Source organism: Nanorana parkeri, unplaced genomic scaffold (genome assembly GCF_000935625.1).
Source record: "Nanorana parkeri isolate BGI_ZX_2015 unplaced genomic scaffold, ASM93562v1 scaffold166, whole genome shotgun sequence".
Lineage (NCBI taxonomy): Eukaryota > Metazoa > Chordata > Amphibia > Anura > Dicroglossidae > Nanorana > Nanorana parkeri.
In genome coordinates, this window is record NW_017306434.1 from 1,609,562 (window position 1) to 1,634,694 (window position 25,133).

Genomic DNA, 25,133 nt, shown 5'->3' on the forward strand with positions numbered 1-25,133 from the left:
TAAAGATCTAACAGAATAAAAACATATTTCCCCAAACCAATGAAGCTGTGTTTCGTATGCCAATTAGAATGAGAAAACATTCTTTTTAAAACATGTCTTTGAACAGCCAAAATGAGAACAAGGTCTCTTATGTGGCAATCTTTTATCGAATTTCTAGTTTAGCTCCAAGTTGGTATTTGACTTGCATCCAGACTTTAGGCCTAATTTACAGGGTTGACTTTTTGATCTCGATGCAGCGACTGTGCACTATGCCGATTTACCCAAATTCTGCTTTTGCAACAAAAGCAAATTATGTGGGAACATGCAGTCTAGCATGACTGTGTGGTGGCACACTTTGTCATTCATGATCACAGATCCCACAAAATTGTAGCAAGTAAGCAAGTACCGTATATACTCGAGTATAAGCCGTCCCGAATATAAGCCGAGGTACCTAATTTTACCAAAAGTCTTTAGTAGAACTCAGGATCATTGAAAAGGCCTTAAAGTGTGGATTGTAACTTTAATGGTTCCCTAAGAATGAGAAGCCTTGCATGCACACATTGGAAGCTCTATAGAAAATCTTGACTGTTGATAGGGATGGTGATCTCAAGATCTTGTGGCTTAAATACCAAGAGAGTTATTGGGCATTACGGAGCATATAAGGTGTACAAATACTGGATAACCAAAAATATAGTCCCATCTAATGAAAGGACATTTGAAGTTGTGCAGACAATACAATTTAACAGTCTAAGTGTAGAAGCACATGTACAGCCTATGGGTTCCAAAAGGTGACCACGATGTGTAAACGGCACAAGAGTGAGAATGGGTAGAATTCTTAATCCACTTCTTCAATGGTGGGTCCGGAAGAAGAACCGCCAGGTGCACTGCCACCAGCTCCAGGAAATCCTCCAGGCATCCCACCAGGCATCCCACCAGGCATCCCACCAGGCATACCGGCTCCTCCAGCACCTTGGTACAGCTTGGTGACGATGGGGTTACATAGGTTTTGCAGCTCCTTCTGCTGATGTTCGTATTCCTCTTTCTCAGCCATCTTAGGAGACAAGACAGAAAAATTCAGATGAGAACAACGGGGGGCATTGTTCAAGTTGTTGCATTGAGCAAAATGTAGAAAATAATTAATAGATTTGTGGAAATAATTGTTGTAAATTTCCAACACAAAGGGCCAACACAGAAGCTAGAATGAGCTCAGGGACTAGAAGTTCAGAGCATTCCACTTGCTGATTGGGCGGCCACATTAAAAAAAAAAAAAGCCCTGTTAAGTAATAGCTAAAAGATTATACAACATTCCAATTCATTTAAGTTATAAATAAACAAATGAATAAATAATGTGCCCCAATTTTGTGAGAAGCAATCATTTGTCCATGGTTTCCCCTTGCCTTTGCTCTTTTGCACAACCGCAGATCCTCCCAGGAGTGCCATGTGTTGAGAAGTTGATATCCAGTGATATACTATAAGCTTTTACTGCTTTTCCATTTGTTAGATGTATATCAGGCAACATGATGCATTGGTATTCACCAGCACAACAATTTTCTTTGTGTGGAATAATGGACTGAAAAACAATGGCTCTCAATTTTTAGGAATAACAATTGAAGGACTATTATTATTATTATTAATATTATGTGATGTGATGCTGAACATTACCGCTGAGACAACTTTATTAAAATAGAGACTGCCATAATTGTGAAAAAAAAGTACTAGCAACCTGGATATAACTAACTCCCTCTATATAGATCAAAAGTAATGTGACCCTGCATTAAAGTGAAGTTGTGTTTTGCCCATGGCCCCCACAGGTATCTCCCTTTCACTCACCCACTGCTCTGTTCACACGCAGGAGCAAGTATGCAACTATGTAAGATTCAAGTCAATCCTGGTGGGAGCCCACACAGAGCTGTGGACTCTTTTTCCTCCTCATCGGGGCAGCACTACTAGGTACCTGTACAGTAAATAACTAAGCACTAGCACCATCACGTGAAAGGAAAGGGAGTGAGTCCCGTGGTCCCTCATACCAAAATCACTGGTTGTTACCTTTTAATTTTCCTGGTGCCCCATAAGAGTGAATGCCCATCTGAGCAAAGCACTAATATTATAAAACAACTTGTGGAGAGCAGTGGACACCTTCAGGACGTGGAGATCATTTTGAAGGCCACATCAAGGGAAAAATGTTAGCAATATTACTTCTGGCCAGAGTAAATATTGTATGACCACCTCAGCCATCTTATCTGATGGTTGAAGTGGTTAAACCATAACTGTTCAATTGCTGGTCTTCACTGGTCAGTGATGGAGTTTTTCTTCCACATGCATATGAAAGTATCTACATGAATAAAAACCATCTAGTGTGTTGCAGTAATCAATGCCAATTACTGTTTTTAAAAAATTTGTGGAAAAACAGTACTTATTTCAAAGTCTCCACCCAGGCCATGTGCCGAGCTCATCAGTTGCTACAATAAATCCTTCAGACCACAATATAAACACATACCTGGTTCTTGTCTAACCAGGAGATGACCTCATTGCACTTGTCCAGGATTTTCTGTTTGTCCTCTGGGCTTATCTTGTCCTTCAGCTTCTCATCCTCCACCGTGCTCTTCATGTTGAAGGCCAGGGACTCCAGAGAGTTCTTGGCCGCAATTTTCTCCCTCTGGGATTCATCTTCGGCCTTGTATTTATCCGCCTCGTGGACCATGCGCTCGATGTCCTCCTTGCTGAGACGGCCTGGAGGAATATTTTGTAAATGTAAACATCATGAAGGGTATAAAATATTTAGGTGGATAGGTTGTATTTTACCAACTTCAATATTAAAAAAAGTCATTTGTTTTTTGTTTTAGTTTTTTTAAAGACTGAATGTCCAGTGTTGTAACTTGTGAGTAATGTAAGAATGAAAAAATGTGTCCTTTAAAGCAGAAGTAGAGTCAGATAAATAAAACAAAATCATTGGGAGTAGGGGTTTTTGCAGGAAGAGACATGCAAAGTATCTGCTGCCCAAAGAAATCTTCCTTTCTCCCCCTGTGATTTTTTTATTTTCTGTGTACATTGCAGCCATGCAATGTACACACTCAGCCCATTCACCACATCTCCTAGATGCCATGAAAGGATCTCAAGCTAGGGACGGTGTAACTCCTGTGCACATAAGCATGAGCTACATCATCAGTAGCTACTCAATGGCCAAAGAGGACTTTTGAGATTTCTGAGGTTTTGGTGGTGGAGATGAAGGTGGTAGGGACAGAGCAGGGGACCAAAGGTTGATCCAACATCGCTGGAGAAGAGCACCTTTACAAGTGCAAGTATGCTGTGCAAAAAAAAGAAGAAAAACGCCATTTACACAGCAGTTTACTTCCACTTTCCTGGGTCCAGTTCCTTCCACATGAGTTGTAGTGATGTGCATTAAAAACATTTATGCTTCATTTCTCTTTTATTGACCTGCATTTCCCCCCTTTTAGGCAAATGAAAGGGCTAGAGTTTGCTCACATCCCAATACTCCCACCCTGTAATACTTACGATGGCAGTAAAACATCAATGTTTTATGGTAACCTACATTTAGGGCAAAATCCATTACGCACAAACACATGTTGTGTTTTATTATATAATATATATTGAAGGAATCTAAGGCACTCTCAGGAGTTGTAAATCAAAAATACTAGAAGTTTAACTAGCATATTAAATTACCACTATTTTAATTTTACAAGTCCGGGGAGTTCTTCAGATTCCTTTTGATTGTTGTGAGTTGCACCCAGGCTCCATGCCCTAAATTAGCGTATGCCAGGTGAGTGCTTAAGAATGCTGTCTACTCGCAATATCTTCGGTTTAAGGGCTCGCTAGCAGGGGTGGTTCAGCATAACATTCATGTAAGGCTTCAAAACAACACAAGAATAGCCTCCTGGCTTCCACTTTAAACATTAGCACTTCTGACCCACTGGTCCTCTTTGAAGTGCTGTCCCACGCTGATACTGGTGGCCCCTCAGGCTCACAGCTCTCGTAGCCTCACCAGTTCTCTCCCAGCCTCCCTGGCTGTCTTAGTGTGCCTCCAGCACACTCACCACCTGACTCCACTTTAAATTCTGAGGAAGTCCTCCTGACTCCTGAACACCTTCCGTTCCTATCCCAGTAGGAGCATGCCTGACTCCTCTCTGACTTCTGGGGGCGTTCTCCTGACACCTGAAGACGGTCTGTTCCTCTTTCCTAGCAGGAGCTAATTCCACTAGCCAGCATCCTTTTCTTAAGGGTTGTGCACACCTGTGCAATCATCGGGTGCTGGCCACTGCTAAAGCCTGGATCTAGGCCTGGGATCTCATTCATCTTCCTTCCTGAATCACCTTGAAACCTCCCAGTTCCAGGATCCCATGCATTATCCTGACAAACCCTTGCTTCCTGACACGTCTCAGCCCATCTGGCTGAGAGTCCCAGGTGATCATAACACCCAATTCTACAGTGGGATTGCCACACAATATATATATATATATATACACAGACACACATACAGTACATAAATGTATATGTGTGTCTGGGCAAATGATAGCATATTCATAATATCTCTGCAATACATACATCTTTTCTTGTGTTTTGTCTCTTTACAAACACTGGAAGTACAAAAAAATATCTGATGATCCTACCAGGAATCCAGTGAGCTTATAACTTACTGTTTTGTGCTGACAATGCTGCATAGAAATGTCAAATATTATTGTCAGCCCTGCCCAGTTCTCTGTGGACTACAAAATATTCCTCCATTGTGTAATGGAGATGAAGAAAGGGGGGGGGGGTGTACTGAAGTGCAGCAGAGGAGAACTAGGCAGGGCTGACCACACTGCTTGTGATTTTAGTACAGCAGAAGCAGCATTGTCAGCTCACTGTAGGAAGTTAGAAGCTGACTGCATTTCTAGCAGGATCAACAGGTATTATTTCTGCACTTGCAGCATTTTTAAAGAGACAAAACATAGGGAAATGTTCGTGTATTGCATTGATGTGCTGAATAAGTTTTGTCGTTTCGATATTATTTTGCCCGGACATGCACGAAAGGTGAAATAATTTTCCATATGCCATTGAGGGTGGTATCTGAGAACAGATTGCCTGCCAGGTGAAGTTTAGTATAAGTGATGAATATATCAGTACAGACAGGACACATTTGAGTTTGTGTGACACAATTGTCTTGGTGATGCCCTCTTGGAATCATTAAGCCTTGGTTCTTCCACACTTCCTTTACTAACCTTTGTCATTGGTGATGGTGATCTTATTTTCCTTGCCGGTGCTTTTGTCCACTGCGGACACATTCATAATTCCATTGGCATCGATGTCAAAGGTAACTTCGATTTGAGGAACCCCACGAGGAGCAGGCGGGATACCGGTCAACTCAAATTTTCCCAGAAGATTGTTGTCCTTGGTCATTGCTCTTTCACCTTCAAACACCTGCCAAGAAATTACTATAGACTTATGTTCTGTGGCTTGATAGATCCTAAAAATAATGGCAGTCCAGTCAAACACAACTTCTATTAGACAACCAAGTGATCACTGACTTGTGAGGGACAGTGGTATTCTTTATATGGATGAGTTTTCCAGCTGTCATCACAGGATCATAGGTAAAATTGGTGTACCTCTTCTACAATTAGAGATTAGGGAAGTGATTTTGTGAAATTGATTTCACAGAGAAATTTTCTATATCAACTGCACCAAAAATGTTGTCTAAATTCATCTTAAATTTGGTATGCGGAATGCTTAGACACAATTTGGTGGGAAATATTAAAAAATTACACGTTTTTAAAGCCAATGCTAACACTTACCCTAGAGCTAACCCTAACCGCTTGTTGGCTGGGAACCTTCGCCCCAAAGCCTTTTTACTAAGGAACACAGGAACACTAATGCTATCTCTAACCCTTTGTTGGTAAACAAAGGGTTTGAGATAGTGATAGTGTTCCTCTGTCCCTTAGTAGCTAGCACTACATTCCGAGCCAACAGTTTTTGATAAATGAACAAATAGGAGCTTCCCTAACCCTCAGTAGCCATTTAAAAGCCACTGATCCTTTAAAACCAAAAAATACACTGAGTGGCCAGAGTATTATGACCACCCCATCAGTACTTCGTTGGGCCGCCTCGTGACTCCGCGAGATGTTGAAAGGTAATGCGAGGAATCTGACACTGCACTGTTGCCCTTCTGTTGTCTTGTACCAGTCTTGCCACTCTCCGTTCTGCCCTAACATTGACTAGTCGCTGACGGTCACAATTTGCACGTTCAGACCCAGATTTTTGGCTGACAGTCCAGTCTTTAAACACTTTAACAATGAGCCCCTCTTGAGCATTTAACGCATTCTGCTGTTTTGCTGATACGCGCTTCATGGCTCCGAGCGCCAACAATCATCCCACGTTCAAAGGTTGTTAAATCGCGTTGTTTACCAGTATCTTCAGAAACAAATCACTTCTAGTGTCGTGGTAAACAACCTGCTTCCCTATTTATAATGGTCTGGCCCTCTAGCAACTTCAGCGCCAAATTATAGCTAATCATAGCTAATTTGCCTACAAACGTCAGGTGGTCATAATAAACTGGCCACTCAGTGTATATCTAGAGCTCAAACTTTAGGGAAGGGTTAAAACCCTTGTAAGCTTGTTTTTCTTTCCTACCTATACCCCAATTGGGCAGGTTTCGGTTCAGTTTTAGCCCCAGAGAGACAACAGAAGGAGAGGAAACCTCTCCAAAGTCAGGGAAATTTTCTCTTAGAGAGTTGTCACTGCAATAAGTTGGAAGATTTTCCCTCTATTTCTAGTCTGAGTGACAACCCACTGAGTGGATTTCCAATCACTTTTCACTTTCATCACTTTCACTTCTGGTCAGGGGCGTCCCGAGGCTGGGTGACAACGTCATCGCGCATGCACGGTCGTATTCTGATACCTGCCGGCGTCCATCACCAAGAGAGTGGAGGAGACAGTCACCCGGCAGGATAAGGTATGCCGCCGGGTCCCCTCCTCTCTCCTGATACTGTCGGGCGTTCGGTCCATGACCGAGCGCCCGACTTTTCAAGAGGGGGGTGACACCAAAATGACTGTCAGTCATTTTGGTGTCACCCCTCTAATGGTGTCACCCGGTTGCGGGCCCCCCCTCCCCTGCACCCCCCTTGTGACGCCACTGCTTCTGGTATCAATGGTCAACAGGACAAATAGGAGTTGATTTACATAAGGAAAATAGGCTGTTCACTGGGCAAAGAAATTTGCACATTGCAAGGAAAGTGTTTGCTTGGTTTAGTGAATAATAGGGAGCTCTGCTGACTTCCATCATCCAATCATTTGAAGGAAAAATACTGTTTTTGTAGAATTTTGCTTTCACATGATTGGATTTTCTTTGTAAAGGGAAAATTCACTACTTTCACCAAGCTAAGGGAAACGCCCCTGCAAATGTCTGTGAAGGTTCTCATTCATCCAGGTCTTGGTATATTTGTAATAAAAATAAATCAAAGCAACTGGCCTTTTTCGTGAAGATGATTTGCTAGTCATCTGACTAGCTTTCTCTCCCTGCAAAGTGCAAATTCCCTTGCAGAGCAAACAGCCTATTTGACTTTAGCAAATCAACCTTATTAGGAGAAGGTAAATCTCCCTAATAGGGATGCAGTCAGCCATAAAAGCCATGAAGTAAGAGTAAAGGATGAGAGTGCCAGTCTACTGATGTGTCCAGAACAAATGCTCATTTTTAAGGGGTAGGCAGCCTTGGTGCTCCAGCTGCTTTAGAACTACAAGTCCTATGAGGCATTTCCGCCACAACTACAACTCCTATGAGGCATGACATGACTCCCAGAGGCATGGACAGTATTTGTAGTTTCAGCACAGCTGGAGTGCCGAGGTTGCCTACCTTTGAAAAATTTACATTTCTTCTGGACACATGGACTGGCTCTCTCATCCTTTACTCTCACTTCATTATTTCACTAGAATTGTTTTTGAACCTCCTTTAATATTAGAGAGGTGCCCATGGGTTTCAGATACACTATTGGAATGCCCCCAGCTAGGACAATAATCACATGTAGAAGTCCACAGCTCTGCCTCCTTACTAAAACATAATTCATAAAGGAAAAAAAGGATTTTTAATCCAAAAATAAAAAAAATGGATTTAGATAAACTTTCATTTTACCTTCCCAATTGACTCAAATGTGTTTTACTGAATGGTAAAAATGTCACTGAAATATACTAATTTTGGGCTGATTACTATTTTCAGTATTGAGCTTTACTAGTCTTTCAGCACCTATTACCTGAATAAGGACTCCAGGCTGGTTGTCAGAGTAGGTGGTGAAGGTTTGGGTCTGCTTGGTGGGTATGGTGGTGTTACGTTTAATTAGAACAGTCATGACTCCTCCAGCCGTCTCTATACCAAGGGACAGAGGGGTGACGTCCAACAGCAGAAGATCCTGAACATTTTCCGATTTGTCACCAGACAAGATCGCAGCTTGAACAGCTAATGTGAAAAAAGAAATAAATACCAGAACATCAGAGGAATGGAATTTTAATCATTAAATGTAAAAAGAGATTTAGGAGGTTATTTGGATCATCCATAAAAAAGAAATACCAAGCAGGAACTTTACAGGTTGCAAAGAGAGATAATATCTGAAGTGAAGTTATGCAACTAGCAGGTTTCAATGTTTATCTGTACGCAACAGCCAGAAAAATGAATGATTGCCACTTGCTTGCTGTGCGTTGCTCATTACTGCCTAACAATTCAGCTGAAAGCTAAAGCTGAATTCCATGTAGCAGCTAAATACACAGTTTAAATACATATATACAGGATGTGTTTACTGGTGTGTGCCAAAGGATCTGTAATTCTGTATAGCCAATCTTGTAATTTACACAAACCTAACATACTATACAGCAAGGCAAGTGACACATTTATTTCCTGGTACAGCAATGCAGCCCCCTGTATCACTTCTCTGCCCACAGCATGCTCATTGGACAATGAATCGACATCATCACTTCTGTCCAATTAGCAGGAGGATAATTCAGGGAGCATAGAAGCAGAATAAGGATGTAGCAGAGGTGAAACTAGAAGCAGAACTTTAGCTACCATAATAGCATTGGTGGAACTATAGCTATAGCAGCTTAGGCGGCTGCTACGGGACCTGAGGGTAGTAGGGGGCCCCTTTAGGTTGTTGAGGCAAATTAAACATTGAAAATGTGAAAATAATACTGGGAAGCACAGTGGCATCATGGTTAGCACATCTGCCTTGCAACACTGGGGGTCCCTGGTTCAAATCCCAGGCAAGTCCCTGTATGTATGCATGTGGGATAGGGTCATTAGACTGTAAGCTCCTCGAGGGCAGGGACAAATGAGAATGTGCACTATGTAAAGTGCTGTGCAAATTGTCAACGCTATATAAATAAATGAGGGGTTGTAATGGTTGCAGTTGACGACAACTTTAATCCCTTGTAAAGTCTATAATGTAGAGATGACTTCAGATGCACAAGAGGAGTTTTTCTGATCTGGTCAAGTTTGCATTGTTACTTACAGCTCAGGGAGAGGTCATCAGGGGGGGCCCCTCATATTTTTGCTATGAGGCCCCTTGATCTGTAGTTACACCCCTGCATAATAGTACTCATAGGCAAGTGTCTAGGGCAGAAGGGTATTGATTTGGTGGCCCCATAATTTTGCAAACTGCAACACCAAGCAAATTGTCTACAGGCTGGAGTGTGTGCATTAGGGGAAGGGATAAAATCTCTGTAAGGTATTTATTGCTGCCAATGACTTCCATTTAGGAGTGTTCCCAATTTCCTGGTAGCAGGTATTATAGGAACAGACGCGAGGAGAAATATCCCCAATATACCCAAGGTGGTTATATAACCCTTCCCCCACTGGTTTACCCAGAACCCCCTAAAAAATTACTGGTGTTGGACTTCAAGTGTATCTTTTAAGTCACAACTTTTCTTTAGCTGGTGAAGAAGTGGTAGAACTTCAGGTTTTCATTGTTGTCTATGTCTCTATTGGGGGGATTCTTTTTGTGCTGGTGACCATTGTCACTAGGAACCAAAAGCGAGGGAAAACCCAAAGTTTTGATTTGTTATTATTAGAGCAGTTTTGATTTGTTATTAGAGGGGGAATTTTCCAACGGGGACAGTTTTCCAGTGCCAGCTGTCAAAGAGGGATTTCCCTTTCTTTGTAGAGATTTCCTTACTTCCTGTTGTGTTTATGGGACAGGAAGTGAAGGTAATAAAAAATACTGACAGGGGTTTTAACCACTCTCTACTGGTTTTAGATACTTAATTTAACTCCTAGCATTGCTCAAGAATGCTCATTTGCACATGAAACAATGTTTTTTGTAATATGAATGGCAAAGTAGGGTTTTTAATTTATGAGACTACACACTGAAACACATTTACCCAATACAAGTGCCACGCCATTTTTGTAATTTCGTCTAATTAGTTGAAAAGCTCCCAGGTGATATAAATTTGTCAACACAGAATATAAGACTTACCTGCTCCGTAGGCTACAGCCTCATCTGGATTAATACTTTTGTTCAGTTCTCTTCCATTGAAGAAGTCCTGCAGGAGCTTTTGGATCTTTGGAATGCGAGTAGATCCGCCAACCAGTACAATGTCATGAACCTGGGCCTTGTCCATCTTGGCATCTCTCAGAGACTTCTCTACTGGTTCCAAAGTCCCACGGAACAGGTCTGCATTAAGTTCCTCAAAGCGGGCGCGAGTGAGGGAAGTGTAAAAGTCAATGCCTTCATAAAGGGAGTCTATCTCAATACTGGCTTGAGTGCTGGAAGACAGGGTACGCTTGGCACGTTCACAGGCTGTACGCAGCCTACGAATGGCACGCTTGTTCTCTGTTATGTCTTTCTTGTGCTTGCGTTTGAACTCCCCGACAAAATGGTTGACCATACGGTTGTCAAAGTCCTCTCCACCCAAATGGGTGTCACCAGCGGTGGATTTGACCTCAAAAATACCATCTTCTATGGTAAGAATGGAGACGTCAAAAGTACCACCACCAAGGTCAAAAATCAAGACATTTCTCTCACCACCCACCTAGATGTTCACAGGAAAGAAGAAAAGAGTTCCACATTCAGTCTTAGAATAAAAGCGTTATATATACAGGATATTAGTGAGGGTAATATTCACAGAAAAATATTAAAGGGAATGTCAAAAATACAAAAATAAATCAAATTAAGTAAATATTTAGAATATTGCATATTACCATTCTGTATTTTTTTTTTCCGTAGGTATGACCTCCTAATCCTTTACCTTACCCCTTATCTCTTCACAGTCTTCAGTCAAAGAAGTTTTATTGCACTCTTCTACTGCCATACTGTCACTTGAATAGCCTATAAGGCTCTAAGAACTATTCACCATGTATTAAATGTTTAAAATAAGGATTGTGGTTCAATCAAACTTTAAAAAATATAAAAGCCTTCAAAAAATCAAGTCAATGGACATCTGAACCAGGTTCCCAAAAAGTGTGTATTAGAAATGCACCGATACCAGTGCCGATACCTGACATTTTCATGACAACTACCAGAACTGCAGCGGTTGCAGCTGGGACCTGACTCTGCCGCTCCACCACTGTCCTGAAATCCTTAGTCAATATTGTTTTAGAAAAACTGTCACATGACAATAAACAAAAATGTATCAGTACTTGTGTCTGTAAGTACTTGGGCGAGTATTAGTACTCGCAAAAATGCTATCGGTGCATCCCTTCATATATGTTTATAAAAACAAATCATACATTAAAACAGAGATGTACAAATCCCGGGAGCTCTGAGTGCTCCTTACAAATGACAGCTGCCTCCTAACATTTGAGTTTTTCTCTAGTCTAGTCTTGGAGCTGGAAAAGTATCGGTACTTGTATTTGTACCGAGTACGGTATTTGGTATCGGTGCATCCCTAGTGTGTATTACTGAGCCGACAAATAATGGATTGGGAAGCTCCTGGAATTCTTGTCTGATGAGATGATGGGTTCAAAAAAACAGCCTGGCTTACTTTTTTTTTAAATTCTGCCGGGTATACTAAGATAGAAGGGGGGTCTGGTAGAACTGGCAGTCAACCTAAGGGTGCTCAGAAAATAGCAGAAGAAGCCTTTGGATCCTTTCTTCCAGAAGCCTTTTGAGGATCCAAACCACCAAAAATGACAATGAAAGTTGGATTTGGCCATCACAATCTGAGAAACTCAGTCTGAATTTAATGCCATCTGAAATTCGGGATCATCTATTATTGTGGGGCTGACACGGGTGTTTTCGATTTTCAACACTATTGAGAGATTCTAACAACCATTGCACAACAGATAACATGACAGGTAAGACAATCATTCAAGGGATCAGATATCTAATCGTTTCATTTCAGATTATCAGAACCTGCCTTGTGCTGCACAATGACAAAACTTCATTAAATATATAAGCTGATTTCATGACTCTCACCTTCTTGTCCAGACCATAAGCTATGGCTGCTGCAGTTGGCTCATTGATGATACGGAGGACGTTGAGACCAGCGATGGTTCCAGCATCTTTAGTTGCCTGCCTCTGGGAATCATTGAAGTAAGCTGGGACAGTGACCACTGCATTATTGATTGTCTAAAGAGAAAAAGGAAATCAGAAAATACACGTTATACTTTAATTGTAGTTTAAAAATTCTAATCTATTTGGTCTATTCAAAAAAGGGTTATATATCACATAATGATCTCATATAATGATCACATGAGTTAATTAATGGTGATTCATAGAATCTTATATAATCAAATTGTCAGATAGAGTGATGGTATTAGATCTATTCAAATATTCATTTATGTGTTCCTATCTCCTATTATACAGAAATAAAATAGATCATAATTAATTTATAATTAATTTTCCATTTATAATTAATTGTTATTATATTCTCTAAGTTCTTTCTACTAATAATTGATATGTATTATTCCTTACTTGTGAGACTCTAAATCATATTTAATGTCCAATGTTAGTCTATGGCAAGCTGTGTAAACCGATGGGCGTCTGTTTACACCCAGTTGCCTGCGACTCCGGCCAGGTCTGGAAAAACAAATAGATCAGATATCCATTTTGCTGGACCTGACAGTGCCGGATCCAGGGCCAGATTTCCGACAAGGCCAATGAGGGAGCAGAGGGCGGCAGGGGTGTAGAATCTCCTGGCTCCGTCCCCCCCACGTGTACCTCTCTCCGCCGGCTGGAGATCCTCAGGATGGAGAGCGGGGAGCAGAGCGCCAGCAGGGGTGCAGAATCTCCTGGCTCCGTCACGCGTGTACCTCTCTCCGCCGGCTGGAGATCCTCAGGATGGAGAGCGGGGAGCAGAGCGCCAGCAGGGGTGCAGAATCTCCTGGCTCCGTCACGCGTGTACCTCTCTCCGCCGGACGGAGATCATCAGGATGGAGAGCAGGGAGCAGAGCAGAGAACATCCTGCTTAATGTAAACAGTGAAAGGGGAGAGCTGCACTTGCAGCTCTTTCCCTGTCAGCTGTCACAGGAGTTCAAGCACAGTACTGTGCTAGAACTTCTGTATTGGAGATGACAGGTCACCTACAAATGCTATCACACAGGGGATTGTTAGCTTCTGTGTGATAGCAATAAAATAATGAAATAAATAAAAATACATTAGTAGAATAACCCTGCCGCCCACACTATCTGGTTGTCATTCTCCATTGGGAAAGGGGATGTTTGGTGGGGAGGGGGGCGCTTTGAGGAATCTGGCCTTGGGGCAGCAGAGAGAGTAAATCCTGCCCTGGCCGGATCGGGTGTAATCTGATTTAAATGGACACGTCTATTTGCATCTGATTTTCCAAATACCAACATGGGGTCTGGTCATTTCAGTTTTTCCTGCATCACAAGATGGAGGAAAAAACAGGACGGATACAGGTGTCACAGCGGTGACATCCGTTCCGTACTGCTCTAACCAGGATGGGATCCATGCATGGATTCCCTCCTGATCAGTCCATGTGAAAGAGGCCTACAGTTATCCATACAACTCCTGTTTTGGTTGACATGCAGGCATGACCTGATGGTCACAAAGAGTGGCCATGGACTTAAAATTTTTGATTGGACCTGCAAGCATGAATTGCCTGTCACAAGAGGTCTTTCCAGTTACGAGAATAAAAATGCTTGCTTAGGCCACCAGAGATTTGTTTGCATATATTATAGAGGAAAGAGAAAGAGTAGATGGTGGACACCTCCCAGCATTGTCTTATCTCAAGAGGAACTATAGATCAGAGAGAGAGTAGTTAGCCAATGCAGGTCTACTGCTCCCATAGCCATGAGATGTTATAAACTTACTTTTCCCAGGTAGGCCTCAGAAATCTCTTTCATTTTGGTGAGGACCATAGAAGAGATTTCTTCAGCATAGAATGCCTTTGTCTCTCCTTTATATTCCACCTGAACCTTGGGTCTACCACCATCGTTAATGACGTTAAAAGGCCAGTGCTTCATGTCAGAGTGGACAATCGGGTCATCAAAACGTCGGCCGATCAAACGCTTAGCATCTGTAATGCAAACAAGTCTGATATCAGTGGCATGTTAACCTATTATATTCCATACACCTACAAATACCCAGCTGGAAAATGTATCTCGCTTGGTAAAAAAGCAACCCTAGGAAGAAGTACAAGTTCTCTACAGACAGCCATGTACAGTATATAACTAAAAGATCCTGACTTCCTTACTGATTTGTAGACCTTCTCAATTGTTATTTAAGATGATTACAGGACTGCACTTAGAAGATCTATAAGGAAAGCCACGCATGCACGCAAATGTCCCTATAGAACTGGACAGAACTATGCTGTGGTACGCATGCACGCACAATCACAAATACGCACAAAGACGCATAAACAGCATGTGCACAGGAAGTGACACAACAGGCATTAAGGAAATTACCTATTTAAACGAGCCTGCCCTGCTCACTGTGCTGATGGTCTTTCAGCTGTTTGTGTTTGTTCCCTGTGCCTGTGATCCCGAAGACTTTGCCTGTGACTCGGATTGTTTGGACTCCTCTTGATTGCTGCCTAACTGACCTCGGCCTGTATCCTGGACTTGTTTATTGCCTCACGATTTTTTACCTTGCTGCCCAGCTGGCTCTGATCTTCGGCTATCCTTGACTCTGTTCCTGCTTCCTGAATTGGCTGATCCGCTCCTGGACTTTCCTGCACCTGTGCCTGATCCCACCTGTGGCACTCGTGCTCCTTGCTGTCCTTTCACACCCTGTTACTCACCTCCAGGGGGTGTAGGACGCGAGAAGTAAGAGAAGCCTCCTCAACTATCGGTCTCTCACCAGGTATGTGATAAGATCTGAAAGATTTACCTACTAAGAACCTACACCAAACAAGGAGACAACATGTTGCAGTTGTATCTAAGATGGTAAAATTCAAAAGAATTCAAGCTTACCAAACACAGTATTAGTCGGGTTCATGGCCACTTGGTTCTTTGCGGCATCCCCAATAAGTCTTTCTGTGTCTGTAAAGGCCACATAGCTTGGAGTGGTACGGTTTCCTTGGTCATTGGCAATAATCTCCACTTTTCCATGCTGGAACACACCTACGCATGAGTAGGTGGTGCCTAGATCGATGCCTACTGCTGGACCCTTAGACATGATGTCTCTGTATAAGAAATACAAAAATGTAAGTTATACAAACTGGACATTTCCTTCTAAAGGATGACATGAAATGTGAACACAACATAAAAGTCTACTTTGACTTCCTCCTTGATGTCAGGAACCGGATCTGATCCCAGGGCCTTTGCTGTAGCTGGCAGTGGTTCTACCTGCTGTGCCACCTTAGAACCTTGGATAGCTCCTTGCCTGATCTCCTGTATAATCCTCAGTTAAACCTAGTTTCTGCTGAACTCTGAACTCCTTGCTCCTCCCTTGAACTTCCTATTTTAGCCATGCCTCTGCACTTCCTGTTTGCCAGATTATTGTGCTCCTGCCAATATCTTGCTTCCTTGCTCCTCCTGTGATACAATCTGCTCATACTGCTACCCGTGTACCGACCTTTGGCTGCTGATTCACTGACGACTCTCATCGTCTTCCACTTCATACCTGATACCTTTGGCTACTGACCTCGGCTTGATCTCTGACTACACTTCTGCCTGCTCCTACACTACTACGGTCTGCTTGTGTACTGAACTCGGCCTGTTTGACTACGACTTTGCCTGCTGTTTCAGCTACTGGACTCCGAGCCTGATCCAGATCGTGACACTTGAGCCCATCTAGTTATCTTCCTTGGTAGCCCTCTACTTGCTAACGACTGTAAGCCTAATTTTAATTTCAAGTAGCCGGGTGTAAGGGTGGAAAAAAACATCAAGTATTTTCAGTAGCTGGATTGACAAAAACTTTCATTACAAAAAAAATGATTAAATTATATTAGCATATTAACTGTCTAATTAAACAGCAGCGTCACACATTATTCTGGTGTCTCATAGTTGAGTGCTCTTTAGGTTGACATGTCAAGTCAACAGTGTGCTGTATGACGAACTACATTTTACATTCATATTACACTGACGTACATTGTTTCCTGCTGTGAAGCTGTCAAATTTTAATTAGGAAAAACTAGGGCAATAGCTTACAAAGGACAGCGATATAATCCATATTACCCACATCAGCTGATCAGTAGTGTAAGGCAAACAACGCAACCCAAAAGTAAAATAAATAAATGGAAAGCTGAGTATCAGCATTGGATTGTTAATCACAATCAGGAAACACAAACTTGTATTGTACAGAAGTTTATTTCAAGCGGCATTTCAGGTCATATAATGTTATTAATACAAACATTTAAAAAAACATCCTATACATGTTAAAAGCAATAATTATTATCGTTTTATAAAAAAAATTATAGATATACAGTATATTACAAAAAAACTAAATGTGTAAAGTACAACCCCAATGAAAAGCAACCATTAAAAAGTTTTTCTGGTAGGACTTGAGCAAAGGTAATTTGTTGTTGTCTGCTCTGGATTGTGACACTCAAAACAGATTTCCATGTAATTATGAAAAAAAAATATTTGTCCAGCACTTAAAACAAAAATATGACAACTCCTCTGCAATACTTTTTTTTAGAAGTGTAAGATATGCGCCTACTGCTTGGCCCGCCACCTAGCCACTCTTTCCTGTCTGACCTGTGTGTCCAGGGGTGTCCCTACACTTTTGCCGCCTGAGGCCGGGGGGAGGAGTAGACGTTACCTAGGGGGGTGGTGTGTATGTTACCAGGAGGAGTCTTTGAGCCGGCAGTGCATGTTTAGCGTGCTGGGAGTTTGTTTCACTGGTGGTGCTGGCTTTGGCTCTGTCCGGTGTTCTGCCAAGCTCACTGATATCAGTGCCTCTGGCACTCTATTTGAACATCACAAGCCAGGGGCTCTGGGGTTGTGATAGCTTTGTCTTGCCCTGTAAAAAACACTCTGAACCCTGACTCTGACCATAGTTAGCCTGTATTGACTCTAGCATGTTCCTGGATGATGCTTATTGTCTGCTGCCTGCCTTTCCCCTGGGTTATGCTTATTGTCTGCTGCCTGCCTTTACCCTGGGTTATGCTTATTGTCTGCTGCCTGCCCTGACCTCTGCTCAACCCTGGATTAAATTTATCGTCTGCTGCCTGCCCTGATCTCTGCTCAACCCTGGATTAAATGTATTGTTTGCTGCCTGCCCTAACCTCTGCTTAACTCTGGATTAAACTAAACTTCTGCTTCCTGCCATAACTTCTGCTTGGTCCCGAATTAAGTTAAGTGTCTGCAGGTTATGCTTATTGTCTGCTGTCTGCCCTGACCTCTGCTCAACCCTGGATTAAATTTATCATCTGCTGCCTGCCCTGACCTCTGCTCAACCCTGGATTAAATGTATTGTTTGCTGCCTGCCCTAACCTCTGCTTAACTCTGGATTAAACTAAACTTCTGCTTCCTGCCATAACTTCTGCTTGGTCCCGAATTAAGTTAAGTGTCTGCTGCCTGCCCTAACCCATACTAGTCCCAGGATTATGCTTATCGTCTGCTCCATGGCCTTGCCCTGTCTCTGGATTATGCATATCATCCGCTGCATGCCCTGACTACCACCCGGGACTTCATAACAGGATATTCACCTGCTGAGCTACAGGCCACGCCTGATACTCCCTTATACTCCAGAAGACCATTTCATCCTGGCTCAGTCCCTAGTGTCTCCAGGTCATAAACTGTTGCATTGTATATAAAGACCTGGATAAAACCAAGTACTGGTAGGCCAATTTGCCTTTCAGGAATGTGGGCTGCTATAGGTGAATCTACACTCATCAGCTTTAGTTTCTGACCTTTGGTACTGATGTAAACACTCATACTCAAACCAGCTTTCCTCTTCTGAGTTGAATAATGGGAAGTGTCATTCAACCTACTTCCTCTGAGCCACGGCTGTCACGGACACACCTTTTGGGCTTGAAGATATACACATATTTAAATACCAATGAGAGTGCCAAGACAGAGTTTGAGAGTCCAAAAACTCTTAGCAATAGAATGGGTACATACAGTACACGTCAACACAGAACAGGGTACTACGGGGGCCCAAAGTATGGCAAGAAAATATCCCTTACACCATTACACCACCAGCACCAGCCTAAACTTGGTTGTAATGAGTGGGTATTTGAGGTATTTGGGGTCTACATCTACTCCACCCTGTTCTCTTGGTGTTGTGTGTCTGGGTGAGACACCGCTGACCATGCATATATTTTTACCGAGTCAGAAAATACTTTTCTTTTACTTTACTTTCCACACTTTGGGCCCCTTAGTACCCTGTTCTGTGTTGACGTGTACTGTATGTACCCATACAGTTGCCTTTCTTTCAGACTGGCCCAGTTGCCATTCTCCTCTGACCTCAACAAGGCATTGTTAGACCATTCTCTGTAAACCCGAGAGATGGTTGTGTGTGACAATCCCAGCAGATCAGCAGTTTGTGAAATAGTCAGACCAGCCCACCTGGCACCAACAACTATGACTTGTTCAAAATTACTTAAATCGCCTTTCTTTCCCATTCTACTGCTTGATTGGAACTTCATCAGATTGTCTTGACCATGTCTGCAGGTCTAAATGGGTTGCTGCCATGTGATTGGCTGATTAATTATTTATTTACGTAACAAAGTAGACAGTGAGTCTACGGTAATTTTGGTTCACTGATTCATTGTTTGGATTCATTCATGAAAACCAGTTTCTAGTTATCTAGTACAATCCCTGTTCAGCAAAAGCTTCACCATGGCTGACGACTTGTTCACAATGGTTGTGTCATTCCCTCCTGACTCATCATTGGACTATTCTTCCCCAAATAAAGTATTTTCTGACTCGGTAAAAATATATGCATGGTCAGCCGTGTCTCACCCAGACACACAACACCGAGAGAACAGGGTGGAGTAGATGTAGACCCCAACTGCATGATATTTAGTCTGCTAAAAGTTTTTTCTATCCTTATTTTTGCCTATATGTACTCCAGGGGCATAACTAGAAATCACAGGGCCCCATAGCAAAATGTTGTCTGGGGCCCTGTGATATCTAGTTATGCCCCTTTGCAGAGCCCACCTAAGATCCAACACAGCCCACCTGAGAGTGACCCTGCAGAGCTCACCATAGACTCTCCATGGTGGGCTCTCCATGGTCTCAGGTGGGCTGGTCACACCCCTGCACATCTCTTACCTGTCAGCCCGGATTCGCTGTCAGGCTTCTCCACCGCTGGACCCTGCCTCCTCCTTGGTTGCCATCGGGCCCCATCTCCTCCTACGCTGTTGCCGCAAGGCCCCAGCCTCTTCCCCTGCAACCTGCTGGCTGTCACTGCTTGCAATGCCATAGGGACCCAGGCAGCACGCACGGCATCAGGGGGACCCCTTTGTTCCTCATCCTGGCCGAGCCCCCCTGTGCCCCAGGCCCCATAGCGGCTGCCTGGGTCGCTATGGCGACAGATCTGTCCTCATGTCCTGTCAGGAAAGTGAAGACATCGACTGAAACTAGGGATGAGCTTCAAGTTCAGGATGACCAAAGGTTAGAGCTGAACTCAAACTGAACATCAGCTGCATTGCAGTAATAATACTGCAGTTGTGTTTTAGAAATACTTTCCCAGTTGCAGTTGTATCTTACTGGTATTTTAGATGTACTGCAGTAATACTTCAACTGGACTGCACGAAAAAACTGCATTCATTTTTGGTTATTGTTCTGCAGTTCCATACTAGTTGTGGGTTGCTAGATAGACACTGGGATTGCTTGGACTTGTAGTTTCATACTGGCTGTGTGCTGATATCTGGACGGTGGTGTTACTGTGACTAGCTGTGAGCTGCTAGCTGGACACTGGGATTGCTGGGACTTGTAGTTTTATACTGCCTGTTAGCTGCTAGCTGGACACTGGGACTGCTTGGACTTGTAGTTCTATACTTGCTGTGAGCTACTATCTGGACAGTTGGATCAATGGGACTTGCGGTTCCATACTAGCTGTGTGCTATCTGGACACTGGATCTGCTGGGACTTGCAGTTCCATATTAGCTTTGAGCTGCTACTTAGGCACTGGGACTGCTAGGACTTGTAGGTCTATACTAACTGTGAGGTGGGATTTCTGGAGCTTGTAGTTCATTACTGACTGCGTGCCCCTATCTAGACACAGGGACTGCTGGGACTTGTAGGTCTATACTAACTGTGAGCTGGGGTTGCTGGAGCTTCTAGTTCCTTACTGGCTGTGTGCTGCCATCTAGACACAGGGACTGCTGGGACTTGTAGGTCTATACTATCTGTGAGCTGGGGTTGCTGGGAGCTTGTAGTTCCTTACTGATTGTGTGCTGCTTTCTAGACACAGGGACTGCTGGGACTTGTAGGTCTATACTATCTGTGAGCTGTGGTTGCTGGAGCTTGTAGTTCCTTACTGGCTGTGGGCTGCTATGTGGACACTGGGACTGCTGGTACTTGCGGTGCTACCCTGACATGGAGCTGGTCAGGTCCTGTGTGATTAGCCTCTGGGTCTCTCTCTCTCTCTCTCTCTCGCTCCGCTCCTAGTTCGTCACAGATCTACAACCCTAAACGCTTCTCTGGGGAACAAATACACAATGACACCACCACATAGGCAATAAAACTTTTTGCATTGCTGATAAATGATCCCGCGCTGAATAAAAACGTTTCCCGGATTGCGTCCAGGTTCACGTCTGACCTGTTTGTGTCATAACACAGCAGAGAGAACAAGCCGGGACGTTCTAGAACGAAACGCACCCATGGCCGCGGGCCAACAGGCAGAGCCGGGACACAGGCCCATCAGATAGGGAGGGAGGGAGGTGCAGGAAGCTTCCACTGCACAACACATCGCTGCTTCCAGAAATACGATCAGTGCCAGACCAAACCCGGCAGAGCCAGGCAGCGACAATTATAACTTTACACACGCATGACTAATAGGGGAACCCGATCGTTTTGGAAAGGGCAGATTCCCATTGTGGGACCAGACGGAGGGAGAACCGGTTTAATTTACAATCACTTATAGGTGTCACTTTGCAGCCGCGTTGAGGAAAATGCCAGAATTAATCCGCAAGAGCGATTGCAACAGTGCTGACGCACGCTCCAAACTCACTCCGGGATCGAAAGAACAGAAAAAACTGTTACATTTTCTATCATTTTTTTTTTTTTGCTCAATTGAAGGGTATCTATGGTCAAAAACTAAAAATGAATATTTCTGTATGTTCTATGACACTCCTACTAACCAGATCCATGTAGAAGTTTGCAAAGTTACTTATTGAAGATGCCCATAGGATGGACTTCCTCAATGCACTGACACAACCTCACTCAGCACTGTGAATAGGCACTTGCTTGTGTAACAACTTTCACAGTGCCTGCACTCTTCATTATTATCTATGACAGGTATTTATATAGTGGTGGCAATTCACACAGCGCTTTACATATTGCACATTCGCATCAATCCGTGCCTGCGAGGCGCTTACAATCTATGGTCCCTATTCAGGGCAGCCGTGCCCCACGCCGCTGGATACGGGGCTTAGTGACGTGCTGGACACAGGGCTTAGTGACGCGCTGGACACAGGACCCACCTGAGAGTGACCCTGCAGAGACCTCTGAAGGGTTTAAGGTGGGCTGGTCAGGGCTGCATCCCTCCCTCCTTTCCTTCCTTCCTTCCTAGCTCCTCTTACCTGCACACATGGCCTCGTCTGCCGCCGGACTGCTCGTCTGATGTCAGACTGGCCAGAAGTGACGTCACTAACGTGACGTCACTTCCGGCCAGTCTGACATCAGACGAGCAGCATCGCTGATGAGGCCCCAGCTTGTCTCGAAGCCGCTGGAGCGGCAATGCTGGGGCCCTGCGCTGCTAGGGCCAGCACTCCACCTCCTCGCCCTTCACCGTCAGCCAATAGTCATGTAAGGGACTCGGGCGGGCCCCCCAGGCTGCCCGGGCCCCTTACATGAATATCGGCCGTACCCCCCTGATGGCTGCCCTGTCCCTATTGCACAGACATACAGGCAGGGTCGCATTAAGAGCATCACGGGCCTGGTGCTGAGGATTTTATTGGTGGGCCTTTTTATGGAAATGCTGGCTCTTCCATCACTTACTGCCGTGGATGGCCTATTATAAACGGTCACAATTGACAATTACAAATTAATACTTTGTAAAAAAATGCCTGTTTCCTCGTTAATCCCGGTCTGTGCGGATGCTCAGATGCTGAGGTTGGCAAATGTGATCGAGTCGGTTTTCTCAACAGAACACCGCAGTCAGGAGGAGAAGAGGCTGCAGGGACCGGTCTAGCAGTCAGACCTGGGGAGAAGAGGCTGCAGGGACCGGTCTAGCATCCAGATCAAGGATCAGGTGAGTATATCTTTTTAATCCAGCCTCTACTCTAGACCAGGGGCGGGCAAGTCCGCCTCCCTGGCTGTGCTTTCACTACAAATCCCAATATGCCTCTGCGAGTCATGCCTGTAACTGTCAGTCTTGCAATGCCTCATGGGACTTGTAGTTCCACAACAGCTGGAGGGTCAGAGATGCCCACCTCTGCCCTACACACCAAAATGAGCAGTTAACAATTGCAGTCCAGGTATTATTATTATACCGGATTTATATAGCGCCAACAGTTTGCGCAGCGCTTTAAAATATAAGGAAGACATTAAAATCACAATACAATTCAAGACAAGATGGTAAGGAGGGCCCTGCCCCTGAGGGCTTACAATCTGAAAGGGAGGGGCCAGTGATACATGAGGAGGTAGCTGTGTGCGGATGAATTGTATGAGAACGTAATGTTTAAATGGTTGGGTTGAGGTGGGATAGGCTTCCCTGAAGAGATGAGTCTTAAGGGATCGCCTAAAGGCAGTCAAGGTGGGAGATAGATGGACACGTTGGGGTAAAGAGTTCCAGAGGATGGCAGAGACTCTAGAGAAGTCCTGGAGGCGAGTATGGGAGGAGTTGACAAGGGAGCTGGAAAGCAGGTCTTGGGATGAGCGGGGGGGGACGGTTAGGGTGATATTTTGAGACAAGGTCTGAGATATAGCCGGGGGCAGAGTTGTGGATGGCTTTATAAGTGACTGTTAATATTTTGAATTTTATCCTCTGGGCGAATGGAAGCCAGTGCAGGGATTGACAGAGGGAGGTTGCAGACACTGAGAGGTTGGTTAGGTGGATGAGTCTAGCAGCTGCATTTATGATAGACTGAAGGGGGGATAGCCCCCACTGTAAGGGTTTTTTTTTGTCTTTTCCTGGAGTTCCCTTTTAACCACTTGAAGTCTGCGGTGTTAAACCCCCTTCCCATCCCGGCCATTTTTCAGTGTTCAGCGCTGCGGTACTTTGACTGACGTTTATTCTGTCATGCACTGTGTCCCCTATATTAAATTATAAAACATTTATTACTAACCAATTTTTGGGTAATATAAAAAAGACGGGGTCACGTCAAGTAAAAGACACCAAACATGTCAAGCCTTAAATTTGCTGCGCCTGCGAAACCGCAAAAAACTACAATACCCAAAATTGGCCATAGGCGACACTTTAAAAGCTTTTACCGCTCATCAGTTTAGTGTTATCAGTGATTGATGGCCCGAGAATTATTGCTCGCACTCCAACACTCGCGGTGATTTGTAACATGTGCGTTTTTCTAGTGTTGGCGCACCCGACTCGTATTTACATTTGTTGGTGCGTATAGATGTGAGCGGGGGACTTAAACATTTTTTGGGGGTTTTTACATTTTAATGACTTTCATTTTTTTAACTTCTTTTTTTTTTTACACTTACTGGATTATTCACAAAAGGGTGAAGAGTTTGGAGAAGGCCGGAGAAGTGAAAAATGTAGGAAAACATAGCTGAACCGGAAAAATTCTCCAATTCAGCTCACTTCCCAGTTCAGCTATGTTGTTAGAGCTGCAGCTAACGATTATTTTCAAAATCGATTAGTTAGCCGATTATTAAGTTCGATTAATCGGTTAATTGGATAAACAATAAAGTTTAAAAAATGGCTCCAGTGATAGGACTACTAGTTTGTATTGAGGTTGTAGTCCATCACAGGATCAAGCTTGGAGCGGTGGAAGTAAAAAAGAAAAAAAAGATAGTGTGGTGTGCAATATAGTGAAATGGAAAGTGTAAAATTATACAGCAATGAATGCAGAATGGCACCGGCTATAGAGGACTACAAAACCCAGCAAAAGCACATTATACAGCACAATGCAGAATACCGCCAGCTATAGAGGAATACAACAAATCCCAGCAATAGTACATAATAGCTGGCGGCATTCTGCATTGCGCTGTATAATGTACTATTGCTGGGTTTTGTAGTCCTCTATAGCTGGTGGTATTTAGCATTGTACCACTTTATAATGTACTATTGCTGGGATTTGTTGTACTCCTCTATAGCTGGTGGTATTCTGCATTGCGCTGTATAATGTATTATTGCTGGGACTTGTAGTCCTCTATACAGCGCAATGCAGAATATCACCAGCTATAGAGGAGTACAACAAATCCCAGCAATACATTATACATACAGTGTATAATGTATTGCTGGGATTTGTATTCCTATGTATAATATACAGCACAATGTACCATCAGCTATAGAGGAATACAAATCCCAGCAATACATTATAGAGCACCATGTGTGGGAAAGTGCAGGCTTACCTGACCAGTCTTCCAGCAACTTGCTTCTGAGATCGGGCCTGTCTATCGGTGGCTGTCATCCCCCCACCCCTGCTCCTCCTTACTACATCTCCCCGCGTGCCTTGCCGATTGTGGATGGGCAGGAAATGTGAGG

General features: G+C 43.7%; 1 protein-coding gene across 1 annotated transcript in view; it reads right to left on the reverse strand.

Annotated features, from left to right (window-relative positions):
• Positions 1–573: 573 nt before the first annotated feature.
• The window catches only part of LOC108785545 (heat shock cognate 71 kDa protein-like), a 30,505-nt gene continuing 5,945 nt past the window's right edge, over positions 574–25,133 (reverse strand). Inside the window, exons 2-9 of the mRNA XM_018554630.1 lie at positions 15,323–15,534; positions 14,222–14,427; positions 12,366–12,518; positions 10,425–10,980; positions 8,214–8,416; positions 5,196–5,394; positions 2,477–2,709; positions 574–1,030 (exon numbers count right to left, since the gene is read on the reverse strand). Coding sequence (XP_018410132.1) covers positions 815–1,030; positions 2,477–2,709; positions 5,196–5,394; positions 8,214–8,416; positions 10,425–10,980; positions 12,366–12,518; positions 14,222–14,427; positions 15,323–15,527 — 1,971 coding nt within the window. The 5' untranslated portion in view covers positions 15,528–15,534 and the 3' untranslated portion in view covers positions 574–814. The remainder of the gene's footprint in view (positions 1,031–2,476; positions 2,710–5,195; positions 5,395–8,213; positions 8,417–10,424; positions 10,981–12,365; positions 12,519–14,221; positions 14,428–15,322; positions 15,535–25,133) is intronic.